We start from the raw sequence: 13650 nt of genomic DNA on the forward strand, positions 1-13650 counted from the left end.
TTTACGTTTACTCCGAAGAAAACACAGATACTTTTACTCCTTCAAATGTTATTTCACAAACTGATATAAAGAATTGCAAAAACTGAAAACTGTTGGATACGTTGGTAATCTTATCCACAAAACGAAGGAGAATAAAGGAAAAAAAAATCGCGCATTTGAAAGAGAAATGTTTTTAACTTACTGAGTGTCTGTAGGATACATTCATTAGAACTGGTGATGATGATACGATGAGCAGCAGTAAATTTAGAAGAAGCGCTACGGATAGATTGCGATGAACTTTCAGCCGGCTGCACTTTAAGCAACTTAAAGATATCAATAAGTCAAATAAATTTCATAATTTATATACATATATACTAATAAACATAAGCATCATATATTAGTATGTAGCAATTACATCTTCATGCAACGGGCAGTTGAAGTATATTAAAAAATGAATGCTGTCATACAGGCTTGTACCCGATCCAGAGTAGGCAAACGCAAAAAGATAGTAAATTTATTGCAAAGACAAAGAGGAAACTCAATTATATTGCCAAAACTAGCAGAAAACAATTGATCATGAACTAAAAATCTTTCTATAAGCGTATGGAGTAAATAGATTTGATTCCTCTAGTCGTAGAAAGCTCATCTCAGTTGAACTCAGTGCTCGTTGTCCTGGTAAAGAGGGCTAAAATCACATTTGCTATGACAAACAGATTGGGCAAAAATTGTTTATAAACTATTTGTAAGTAATTGGAACTAGGTGAAAAATTTTCCACTAAGAAAAGAGTTTGGTAATTAATTTTCAGGAAAAAAAAGTATCGTTGCTCGAAACGAACGATTCAGCAGCATCGTTAAGGCGAAAGCAAAACATTTTATCATGTTTGCATGCAGAAGAATCTTCGCTCAGTTATTTCAACACTACTGCTAGTATTTCATACGTTTCATCAATTTCAAATGCTGTTTCAGTACTTGAGATGTTTGGGATATTTAAATTTTAATTAATTATGTGTATCCATTTAAAAAAACATTAGGAATGCTATAAAAGGTGATTCCATGCAAGTTTTATGCCATTAATTTTATGACTTACTAGCTGTTAATCAAAACTGATTTTACCTTAGAGAAATAGTTCCGACGGGCTGATTCTCATATGAAGGATTTCATTACTTATTTCCTTACAAAGTTCGCGTTTTATTACTTTAAATGCGATTTTCAGAAATAAAAACATGCAATAACCATTAAAAGAATTTTAAAAATTAAAAAAAAATATTTTTTTAAATCAAACGAACCATATTCCTAAAAGAAATGCTGTGTTTTATGTGTCTATATTAAAAGGAGTTAAAGAGATTTCATTGAATTACAAATCGGGTATATATATATATATATATATATATATATATATATATATATATATATATATATATATATATATATATATATATATATATATATATATATATATATATATATATATATATATATATATATATATATATATATCTATATATCTATATATCTATATATCTATATATATATATATATATATATATATATATATATATATATATATATATATATATATATATATATATATATATATATATATATATTAGAGTGGTCCTTATTTATATGGGGAAAAAATTTTAAGAATTCAACAAGTGACGCCCCCTAATTTTGTGACACTATAATAAAAAGTAACGTGTGCAAAATTTGAACTCGATCAGGCCGTTGAACTTTAGCACTTTTGATAATTTTCGTACAAATCGAGTTTTTACTTCAGACCCAGTACATCGTTTCTCATAGGTTTGCAAAATACTTTTACAATGAGGTAGCACTAATATTAACCTTTTTAATTACTTTATATCATCTAAAGATTTTACGTTGAATAAGAATGAAATAATTTTTTAGAAGTTTTCCTTAATCGTATGCTTTTCTCAATGTATCTCGATAGTGTGTATTTTTTTCCGATATTCTTGGACGGTCTGTGAAATAAATTGTTTTTGTGACTCATATTCTTTGGTTGGAATTTGTGAAATTCTTCGGTTCATTGTGCTTCTCTTTCAGTTGTATCATTCACAATTTTCAGTATTTTAACTATCTCTCTTCCCTTTAAATAGTTTCTTTCATTTTGCCGTGAATCAGGATTAAATAGGAAAAAATCTTTTAGTATTTGTAACTTATCAAGCAGACTGTATTATCTGTAACTTTACTGTAATTATTTGTAACTTTTTCAGACATATTATATTATTCAAAGGGACCTCGATTGGGTCGCTGCGAAAAACCATATCTTCATACAGCATTTAATTATAAAACAACTTTGTAAAACAGCATTGAAGAACTTTCTTTTCATGTAAGGACAATTTATAATTGTTTCCTAAACATAAAAATTTTCAAACAAAAATTCCTTTTTGCTACCCAAGTGGCTCAGGGATAAGCTCCAGTTTGTCGAAAACATATCCCTGTAGGAGGAAATTCACCAGGAAATATTATTACAAGTTATGAGAATTCTCTGTAATCTTTCTCAATTCCGCTTTTTACGAACAATAATATGTCATCAACTTCGTCTTTTAGAATTTAAGTGGTATGTGTACTTGATTGAAATGTTATAAGTTCTGAATGATTTAGATCTTTCCACAAAATTTTGAAGCGCTTAAATAATTGAATATCTGATCTAGAACTAAGAAAGGCAAAAACTTCTTTGCGGACACACTCTGCAGTACGATTTCAAGATCATGATGATGGCAATCCAAATGTAATATATCACTGTTCGGTTTTTGCTCTAAAAAATTGCATGCACAATTTATACGGTTGGTATTGCAAGTCGTTGTATCAAACACTACAGATAGAACACTTAGCAATAAAGAACTATCATCTAAGATATCATATACAACTGAAGAAATATCTAAGGAGTTCCGAGTAACTGTTCAATATTAGGACCTGAAGCTATCACGGTAATCCAGTCGGCGTTCTTTTTCCAGTTACATCTGGATGTAGCTTTGTATCCCAGTGAATAACTACAAAATCTAAATTTAAATTCATGAAATTTAATTTTACCTCTCGAAGATTTTCTCTTGATCTCTTAAAGAATGCACGATTGATCATTAGGTCATTTGGATTTAAATTTACTGCATCTACATAGGCTGTAAATAAATGAACAACATCTTTATCCCTAATATGGTATTTGTACATTTGTATAACAGTGGTGAAAGGCGAGCAGATATCAATAGTTGTCAAGCTTTTTTGCATTGTGGTAGACCAGCTGTAGAAAAAAAAAAGTTTAGCAGTTTAGGATAGATACCTATTTCGGTTTCTTCGGTTTCTAAATCTTGTGAATTGCAAGAATTTGATGATAATAAAGGACTATGTACTGAAATAGAAGAAAATTAATTTAAAGTATAGATTTCTACATTGTTCCGATCTGAATATATTTTTTAAATTTATATTTTAGCTATGGAAAATACAGTACATTTTTATGTTAGGAGTAATCGAGGATTTTCGAATTTTTTTTTTTTAATTGAAAATTGCATAATCATTAGGTATGTTGATAACTAAAAACAGCGAATTAAAATTTAATTGAAATTTCTTATGTTTATAGCATTTAAAAACCTTGCGACTCTATTTGCCACACCTATTACATACACAGGGGATTTTGTAAATGAACACCACCAAAGCCTGGAGGAGGCAATTTGTTGTTGTCAAAGATCATTCATTAATGGCATAGGCCATTCATTAATGGCCTTTAGAATCCCTTGTGTCCATCTTGGTGTAAAATGTTCCCCTGCCGCTTGGTTTGAAACGAGCGTAGAATAGCGGTAAGCCTGACACAAGGCCATTGGTGTGCATATACCCTCTGCAACATGTAAAATTTTACAGAATGAAAGTGAGAGAATGGTTGATCTGGAAGTAGCAACATGTATTGAAGTTCAAAATTGCTTTAAATATGAAAAGTAAGAATATTTTTACATAAAAATGAGAAAATCCGCAATTTTTTCTCCGAAACTCAAAAAAGGGGGCCCTAGGGGCACGTGTTAATATTTATGGATTGACATAAAATTTTGCAAGGATCATTTATTTGTGTAATGGAACAAATTGAGGGGGCGTCGCGTAAAATATCTGCATTTCAAAAATAAGGACCACCCTAATATATATATAATATATATATATATATATATATATATATATATATATATATATATATATATATATATATATATATATATATATATATATATATATATATATATATATATATATATATATATATATATATATATATATATATATATATATATATATATACTATTTCAGTCATCTCATAGTTGTTGAAAGTTTTGAAATGCAGAGACAAAGTACATTTTTCTCGCGTCTATAAACGTTCTAGAAAAAAGTATTACATAAATTTGCTTGTTTAAAAGACAAAATTTTACAGAAGATAAATTAAGAAAAATCGTTGGTCTAATTTCCTTTATAAAGATACATTAGAATACAGATCGTCTTTTATTGTGAGGTATTAACATTTATTAATACATCATATTGATAAAAAAAAAATTAAATTCAAATAATAAACTTTTGAAAGGCCCTGGTATAGCTTTTAAGAACAAATCAGAAATGGGTTATTTAAAAAAAAAAATCAACAATAACCAATTATTTACTGTAAAATATTTAGTAAAAGACGGAACTGAAAACTTATCAACAGTTCCCTTCACGACTTTTATAAAACTGATTTTCCTGAAAATAGCTGAAGAAAAAGCAACTCAATTCTAGCTTATTTGGTGCAAGTAGCTTTTAAACGAAATGATATAAGCTATTGAATTCCAAATAGGCTTCGTTTTATTACGTCAAAAAAGAGAAATAGTAAGAAAGGAAAACGTGGCTTTAGTGTTTGAGAAGATTCAATTCAAGGGTCTAGAATTACTTCTCCTTGATTTAAAGAGATAATGTTTGAATTGATTGGTTTTAATATTTTACAAAGCAATTTGAAATGATACTTTTGCTTGCAATGTGCGGAAGAACGGAGTTACTTAGAAATGGTAATACTTTAAGAAACTTTTTTCTTTTTTGCAAATGTTTTTATTTAGGGAAATTCTATCGTTGCGTTTAAGCTTTATTACATTTTGTTCAACTTTCTTTTGATTAAATTTTCAAATTCAATTCCTTTTACAGTGTTAGAAACTCCAGCAGTTTTACCTACACAATTTCAGTTTATATAGTTTCTTTTTTATGAGATAAAAAATGCATTATTCAATTATGGTTTCTGAATGACAATATTATTTCTATCATTTATTGTCTGAATTTAAAAAGTAGATAACGTAGATTCAGTCAGTTATCTTTTAGACTTGTTAGTTTCACGTTTAACATAAAAGAACAAATTTTTAAATCTTTATTGATATTTTTACTTTTTAATTTCATCATTGATATATAATTATACGTTTATATACGGAACATAAAATTATTTTAATTTATTTATGAAATAAAACCATATGTGTTACACATTAATTAACATTTGGTTTTTACAATAAATAAACAAGCATGAATAACGCTGATTATTATTTTGTCTTCTCGAAGTTTATCTCAACACACGCTGTTAAAAGGGAAGCACGGGTTTATTTTACATATTTACGTTGGTCTTTATTTTACACATTCGGCTTTTGCAGATACTACTCATTATTTTCTGTCAAAGTTTTTACCTTTTTTTTCGCAAATCTATCGTTTCCTACAGATTTTTTACGATTAAAAATTATTTACTTTAGTTTTTCTAATACAATTATTTTTAAGCTTTAAATTTCTCTTTAGAATATTTAACTACGTATCCCAACTTTCATAGAATCATCAACATTAATAGAAATTATTCTTCATGCTTGTTAATGTTCCCTCTGAGTAATGAAAAGTTAAGTGATTTATGTGAAATAATTAGTAAAGCTGGAAATATTTTTGTAACATGCAAAACGGAACAAGAAAAACAGGTAAACGAAATTATAAGACTTGAGAGGTAATTTAGTTCATTTACTTCAAAGCTAAATCATAATAGATAAATGTGTAAATTATATTAAAAAGACAAAATACATTCGAAGATTTTAAAATATTGATAGTTATTTGAAATATGCACTACTGTGCATACTTAATAATAAATTGTAATTGAAATTCTTTAAACTTATGGTGGGAAAACTAGGAAGTAAGAAAAATAGCTCAAAATTCAGAACTAACAAGAAGTTTCGTCTAGGACTAAGCGAGCCTTCTTTTGCGTACAAACTTACTTTTCCCTCAAACATACCCTCTTAACATTTAAAATTTATTTCTAAAACCAAGGTATACATCTCTTTTATGTAAAAAAAAAAGAATTATGTAGAGTTGATATCAAGTTTATTTTATCACATTGTTAAGCGTTCAGAATATTTAATCCGTCAATGAGCTTTCTATATTTTTTTTTTTTTTTAATTTTAGCAGTTTTGTCTAATACTAAGCGTACCACTTTAGATGTTTTTCATTTACTTTTTTTTTTTGAACTGGGTTTTTTTTATCGCTATTTTTACTACACATTAAGCTTTCTTTCGTGATTTTTTTTTTAACTTTTACTTAAAAACAGGCCAAAAACGTAATGTGCTGTTCAATATAAGACACAAGCATCTTGAATTTTTTCTCCAAATTAGCGCCATCCTTTTAAAATCAATTAAGTTCAGTTACTTATTTTTTAAAAATTAGAAACATTTCAAGAACTTTTTATTAATGTTAACAAAGTTATGACATAACTTCGAAAATAAATACAGTTCGAAATCGTAAAATCCTTTTTTTTCCTTTATTGCTTAGAAGAATGCCATCACAAAAGATTACTACTTGGAACTATTTAAGAGCCATTTAATGGCTCATTAAAGAAAAGATTTATGTTTGATTTTGCTGTGATAAGGAGCAAATTGCGTAGAAATTTCAGAGATAAATTTTAAGATTTCGTAACGCCTTTTGCGATAATTGCAACCTATAGAGCCTTTTTCCATGTATCTCTTTTTCCTAGAAGAGACAAATGTACTGAACCCCGATACTCTTTTCTTTATTTGTTTTTAGATCTCATTTATTAAAACTTACTGGACTGCCGTATTTATTCGACGTTGAGCTCTTATTCAAGGTTTTTTTTTTTTTTTTTTTGCAATTACACTTCAGAGTTTTTTTTTTTCAGCTGTTCCATTTTTTTTAGCGCGGAAAGGAGAATTTGCTCGGTTGTTAACTCGTATAAGAATGAAAAATTATTCGACGCGTGAAATGCAAAATTTACCATGAAAATGCCAACACGTGTTCAAACACGTGTCAAAAACAACATGAAAGTTTTTGTCGGATATCTTTTCATACGTAAGAAGATTTCTTTTGCAGTGAAATGATGGGTTTCTCCTAAGTCCAAAACAGGCTTCTGCATTTTGTTTTTGCTAATTTTTATTATTGTTACCGAATTTTAGGTGCTCCTTCCAACAATGAAATTGTGCCTTAACGCTAATCATTTACAACCTATGGTTTCGTGCTAAGGTAGGGACTGATGGATATAAATACACATACTTCATTTTTGGTGACATCAGAGCATTACTCGTTCAGTGATTTTGGCTATCACATAAATGAGGATTACTATTATTATTTTCATTATTATCATTATTATTACTTTTCAGATTAAGTTAATCCTTTTAATTGACACAAGTATGCTTTGATGAAGAGGAACTTCCCCACTTCTTTTCATTCACATTTTTTATAAACCAATTTTTGGAGAGAATTGAAGGGACCATGTTCACAACACACAACTATTTTATTTTCTACACACAGATACAGTTTACATGATGGGCAGCCAATTTGCCTTTTCTCCCGAATAGCGGTCAAAGAAATGCCATAAAATGCTATCTCGCTATTCGGTCAGGAATTTTTCCATTCGTGCCTTCACGACTGTCTAAAGCGATATGAATTCAGGCGCTCTCATGCATCTGCGCAGTAGGCAAACGCGGAAAGCCCCATTACGCAATTATGGAGATCGCAGTTACAAATCATGGGATCCCTTTCAAGTGTTACGCAATATAACCACGTGAAGCATGTAATTTCTTACATAATTACTGTGATTTTCGTTTATTTTGTTGCTGTTACTTGAATCACTCGGGTACCCAAGCCATGCTACTAGATTCCGTTTTACAGAGCACCACTGAGGTGGAAATCCGATTCAGCTAAGACAGCACATGATGGATGAAAGCTGCACCTATCAACATTCCAATAATTTTGATCCGAACAGAAATCCGAATAACTCCTGGTTCAGAGGGTTTGTTAATAAATTCGCCTCCTGTAAGATTTGCCTGCTATTTTATGCACGATATGTATTCTGATTTCAGTGAACATTTTACAAATCTTGTAACATGAAGTTTCTTTTACGCCTCTATAATTGTATAAAATGCATTGAAAATTCGAAATACGCCTCAAAAATAAAGACAAGAGAATGTCCATGCTTTGTGTTTTGAATAAAAATGTATTTTATGCATGATCTGTATTATGATATCTGAATATTTTACAAATATGGTAACCAAGAGATATATTTACGCTTCTATAAGCGTATGCCACGCATTGAAGATCGGAAATACGCCTCAAAAATTAGCCAAGAGTATTTTCATGTTTTGTATTTTGAATTAAGATGTCCTGTTATTTTGTGCATAATACGTATTTTGAAATCAGTGAATATTTTGCAAATCTTGTAATTAGAGATATTTTGTGCGCCTCTATAAGCGTATTCCAGGCATTAAAAATCGGAAATGCGCCTAAAGAATTAGCCTTGAGTATTTTCATGCTTAATACTATAAATAAAATTTTATCTGTTAAAATATGCATGCATGTATTCTGATATCAGTGAATAATTTACAAATCTTTTAAACAGAGTATTTTTTCAAAGCTTGCATTAGCGTATGCCTTACATTCAGAATCAGAAATACTTCTCAAAAATTTAACCAAAAGCATTATAATGCTTTGTGTTTTTAATTAAAGTTTAGTATCATGAAAACGAAATTGTACATTTTTAAATATCGCATCTGATTGTTTCAGTATGTTTTCAAGTACAAAAAGCGAAATATTCAAAACAGACAAAAATAAAAATGGCACACCTCTCTTGTTTCCCTAAATTAATTTTTGTGTGATACTGATCCATAATATGGTCTTTATCGTTTTATTATATGCAGTAAAATCATATATTTTCGCGAAATGTGGTTTTGTAAGCTGAAAATTTCCCGAATTTTATATGAAAAGAACCGAAAGTTGAAAAATTAGATATGAAAAAATTTTTCGCAAGGCTTAAATTTTCGGGATTAAGTTGTGCTCGTGAAAATTAAGTCTTTTATAGTATTCACTTTCCTAAAATGAACTTCACATTACTAAAAAATGTCACGGAGTACTTTCACGCCTCCGAAAAAAAAAAAAAAAAGAGATAGCTACATTTCTGCTTGTAACTATGTGGTTAATTTAAAAATGTTTAAAAAACTGAATTGGCTTTAAGCTCGCTCAAAAAAGTATTCAAAAACAATTTACAGGGCAAGCGTTTCTCCGGAGTGATGAATTATTGAAATATTAAAATCAGCTTTCTTATCTCAGTGTTGGTTGAAACTCATTTGTTTAAATACCTAGAGAAAGTTATTTCCATCAATTTTTGAAAAAAAAAAAAACTATATAGCTTTGTTAACAAATATTTTATATCTTTGTTTTTTTGGTTTGTTCGTTTTTTTTTTTTTTTTTTGTGTGTGTGTGTGTTTAGCTGCTGAAAACGACTTCAAAACATTACGGTTACATATTACTTCCTTTTCGTCGTAAAGGAAGTATTGTATTCGCGAAAAAATTTTCACTCAAATATCGGCATTAAGTTCCATTTGGGTGCATCGTATATACATATACCTAACGTCGTACCTAAGAACGTATAGACGCCCGAAAGATCCATAATGACAATCCCCCAGCTAACTGCTACGAATTTTCTCACTACGTCTGTATGTGCGTATGTATGTATATGTATGTACGTATCTCGCATAACTCAAAAACGGATTGCCGTAGAATGTTGAAGTTTGCTGTAGACTCCTAGTGGGGTCTAGTTGTACACCTCCCCTTTTGTTTGCATTCAGACGTTCCAAAAGGGGTCTTTTACACCTTTTTTGGGGGAAATCGGTGATAGTTTCAATGCGAACTCAAATAATGTTATAATTTAGCGAACATTTGCAAATATAAGGTTTTTGGTTGCCAAATTTTGTCGATATGTCGACTTCGCAATAAATCGCAAATGAAATTGGTGACGAATTTGGCGGTTTTTTTTTTTTTAATCCGGTTTCAATTTGGCATTATTGGCGATATTTAGAGAGTTAACCATTGAATCACGTTAGAATTGCAGTTATGGAGAAAATTCATCTCTCTAAAACCTTTTTCACTTCGGTTCGCGACAAACTAAGAGGAAACTATCTAAAAGTGTTTCCTTGCTTACTCAAAGGTACTATTATCATTAACACTAGAACGACTGACATTTTCTGTATACCTAGAAAGACTGAAGGGGCCAGTGTGGCCCCTACCCATTTTTGGAGTGAACTCTTTTAAAAATTCTTCCTGAGAGAGTCCACATGCCTGATAAACCTTCTTTCATGACTAAATAAAAACTTAGTACTTAATTATTTTTAGTTTTTCTCTCAATGCTGGTCAAAAGGTTGAATTAGTTTTCCTTTCTAAGAGCAATGGCCACCGTTAGGATGGTAAGCAGTCGGTACTGTTTATAGCACTTGGATATCCAATCGGCTGCATAAAGAGGAAGTTACAGGTTAAACTAGAGTGAATGGATATTTTTCTATGCTACAAAAATTAGGATAAAGGAAAAAAATTAATTTTTTAATTGTCAAAATGCTTAGAGGCCACTGTGGCCCCTCCCGTCTTTCTAGGTATAAGGATCAATATTAAAAGTACTATGAAGCAAATGATTAAATGATTAAACAAGCATTCAATTAGTGTCATATAATGAACAGTAAGAAATTTCCATTAAGTTCCGTTAGATATTATCCGAGTTGTTAAACAACAAACTACGCGAGGGGCCACACAGGCCCCTCCGTCTTTCTAGTGTTAAATTGGAGAAAAAAGAAGTCATGTGAGGCACACACCAGCTTGTTTTGCTTTAATTTAGAGTTAATGTGCTATTGCGTAAAATTCGCTAATTACATTATTATTCATTTTTCAAACGGGAATGTTTATTTTTACAAATTACTAACGTGAGACATTCAAAACAACATATTGCTCCAAAAAGTTAAAAATAAATTCTTCGTCAAAGATTATTGTCATAGACTGTAAGATTGGCTTGATTTCGTCTAAATGAAAATCTTTTAGTTTTATTACGCGTGTTCTTTTTTTCGTTTTAATTTAATACTTTGTTTTACTTATTTATTTAAATTCAATTTCACATATTTAGTTGTTTCTAGTCGCAAAAATTATATAAATGATCGATTAAATGTTTATAAACCTTTTTTAATATAAATAAGTTACCTAATAATTTATTTTTGTTACTTTTCGAAAAAATTATGGAAGTTATTATACTAACTCTTTTGTTTTTATGAAATTCGCGTGTTTGTTGATGAATTGTATATTTGTTTTAAAAAATTAAAATCCTTTCTCATATAAAATATATCCATTATAAATAAAAAAATCAGATTCTCACCTAATTCAATATTTTCAGCGGACAAAAAAAAAAAACCTATCCATGTAATTAATTATTATGAAAGTTTTCTTGAATTTATGAAGTGTTACTCCGTTAACTTACGTACATTTTCTTTCATACAATTGTGTTTCCAAATTTTTTTTTTTTTTTTATGTTGCTTTTGTTGTTGTGTCATCATTTTATGTTGCTGTTTTCTATAACACTACAATGTTTGTACGGTTTACCCCTGGTTTCACCAGCATTTACCCCCTCCCCCCCAACTTACATGTGTCAAAACATATGAATGATACTGCTAAACAGGGGGGGGGGGTGGAATTTTGTGTCGACGAAACTGGGGGAACACCATTCATACCTGTACTCTTCCCCCTTTCCAAAATTTCAATTACTCAATCCAAACAAAATCGTCTGCAGTTTTCATTATATTTTGTTGATCATCCCAACTCAAAAAATCGAAGCATACAACACAGTTCCAAAATAAAATGGTAATTGCTAACATTGACGAACAACGCTGTATTTAGTAATTTTTTCGTTTGAGGTCGGTAACCAGAAAAGTATTCGCCGCGGAAAATAGATTTCTGTTCTGATAAAGCCCTATTGTTAGAACTATAGAATATGTTCAGGCAGCTTCCCCTTTCAAAGCAGGGAAGAAAGCAGAAAATATACCTTGACAGAACATGTTTTTAAGATTTAACTAAACGGATAAAAGTGCGTTGCGTAGAGGATTTTCTTTCGTTCTTTTTTTAACTATTACTATGAAAACTTTGGTATAAAATGTTTTCAACGTTCTTTTAAATTTAATGCCAGATCACGCTTTAAAGAGATTCTAAATTTTTTGCTGCTTTGAAAAGTTTCAAAATATTTAATACTAGAGCTAATGTATCGAATTTTATCGCCAATTACAAGCATATATCTTAGATTAGATGTTTTCAATCTAAAGCTAGTTCTAAGCACCTCTACAGTACAAAATAAGTTAAATATACAGCAGGATGATTCAAAAAGACCCACTTTTAAAACTCTGTAAAAAAAAAGAACTATTGGTCAAAATAGCTTCAAATTTGAACAGAACATACTTGAAAGATTACTTACTTTCGCTACTCACTGAAACTCGCTAAATTTGGCAACTTTTCTTAAAATCTCTGCAAACTTTCAATACTCATATTCCGATAACACTTACTAGTTTATGCATCCAAAAACATGTTTTACTATGATTTTTCATTTATTACTTATTTCAATTGTTTTCATTTTTTTACTATCGAATGGTTTCCGGGTTAGGAACTTTTTAACTGTTTAATTTAACGTCTCTAAATGTTTAATACATTACATAACGATCATCGTTTCATCCTTCATTAAACTAATTGTTCTGATTGATGCCAAAAAAACTGCAGAAAATATATTCAGTGAAGAATTTGAAAATTAATCCTCCAAAGCTAAAAGCGTTTTCTTTTGATTTTGAAATCACTGCTTTTCAATTTAAAAAAAAATCTATCATTTTCTAAAGGCAGTCATCAAAACATTTGGAAAAAAAAAAAAAAAAAAAAAAAAAAAAAAAAAAAAAAAAACAGCAGGGAATGTGTGAGGTGAAAAAGGGGTGGCGTACTCAACGAAAAGTTTTGGATACTATCCTGTGAACTCGGATATACCCAGAGTCATAATCTTTTCGGAATTCTTTTCACTGTCCCGAGGATCTGAAAGCTCTTAAAGAAAATTCATAAAGGAATTTTGAATTGTTATTGATAAAAATACTTACTTAAAGTAACAAAATATGAATAATGATATGGATAATGTTATGAGCGAAATGATAGATCCAATCACCACTATCAAAGCAACAATAGTTGGTGTCCAGGGGCTCGGATACAGTGTCTGAAAATGTAGAAAGTTTTAAAAGCTTTATTACTATCATTCCTATAAAGAATTTACATATAAATGTAAAACAAAGTATGCAAAATAATTACAATAGCACTTATAACAACCAAAATTGTTTCTATTTGGGCTGCGAATCG

The 13650-nt window shown here is 29.8% G+C and overlaps 1 protein-coding gene across 1 annotated transcript in view; it reads right to left on the minus strand.

Annotated features, from left to right (window-relative positions):
* Positions 1 to 13650, minus strand: part of LOC129229934 (calcitonin gene-related peptide type 1 receptor-like) — a 75739-nt gene that overhangs the window by 42336 nt on the left and 19753 nt on the right. The window contains exons 3-4 of the mRNA XM_054864316.1: positions 13398 to 13510; positions 182 to 302 (exon numbers count right to left, since the gene is read on the minus strand). Of these exons, the coding sequence (XP_054720291.1) occupies positions 182 to 302; positions 13398 to 13510 (234 nt within the window). The remainder of the gene's footprint in view (positions 1 to 181; positions 303 to 13397; positions 13511 to 13650) is intronic.

The sequence above is a fragment of the Uloborus diversus genome, chromosome 9 (genome assembly GCF_026930045.1).
Source record: "Uloborus diversus isolate 005 chromosome 9, Udiv.v.3.1, whole genome shotgun sequence".
Taxonomy (NCBI): domain Eukaryota; kingdom Metazoa; phylum Arthropoda; class Arachnida; order Araneae; family Uloboridae; genus Uloborus; species Uloborus diversus.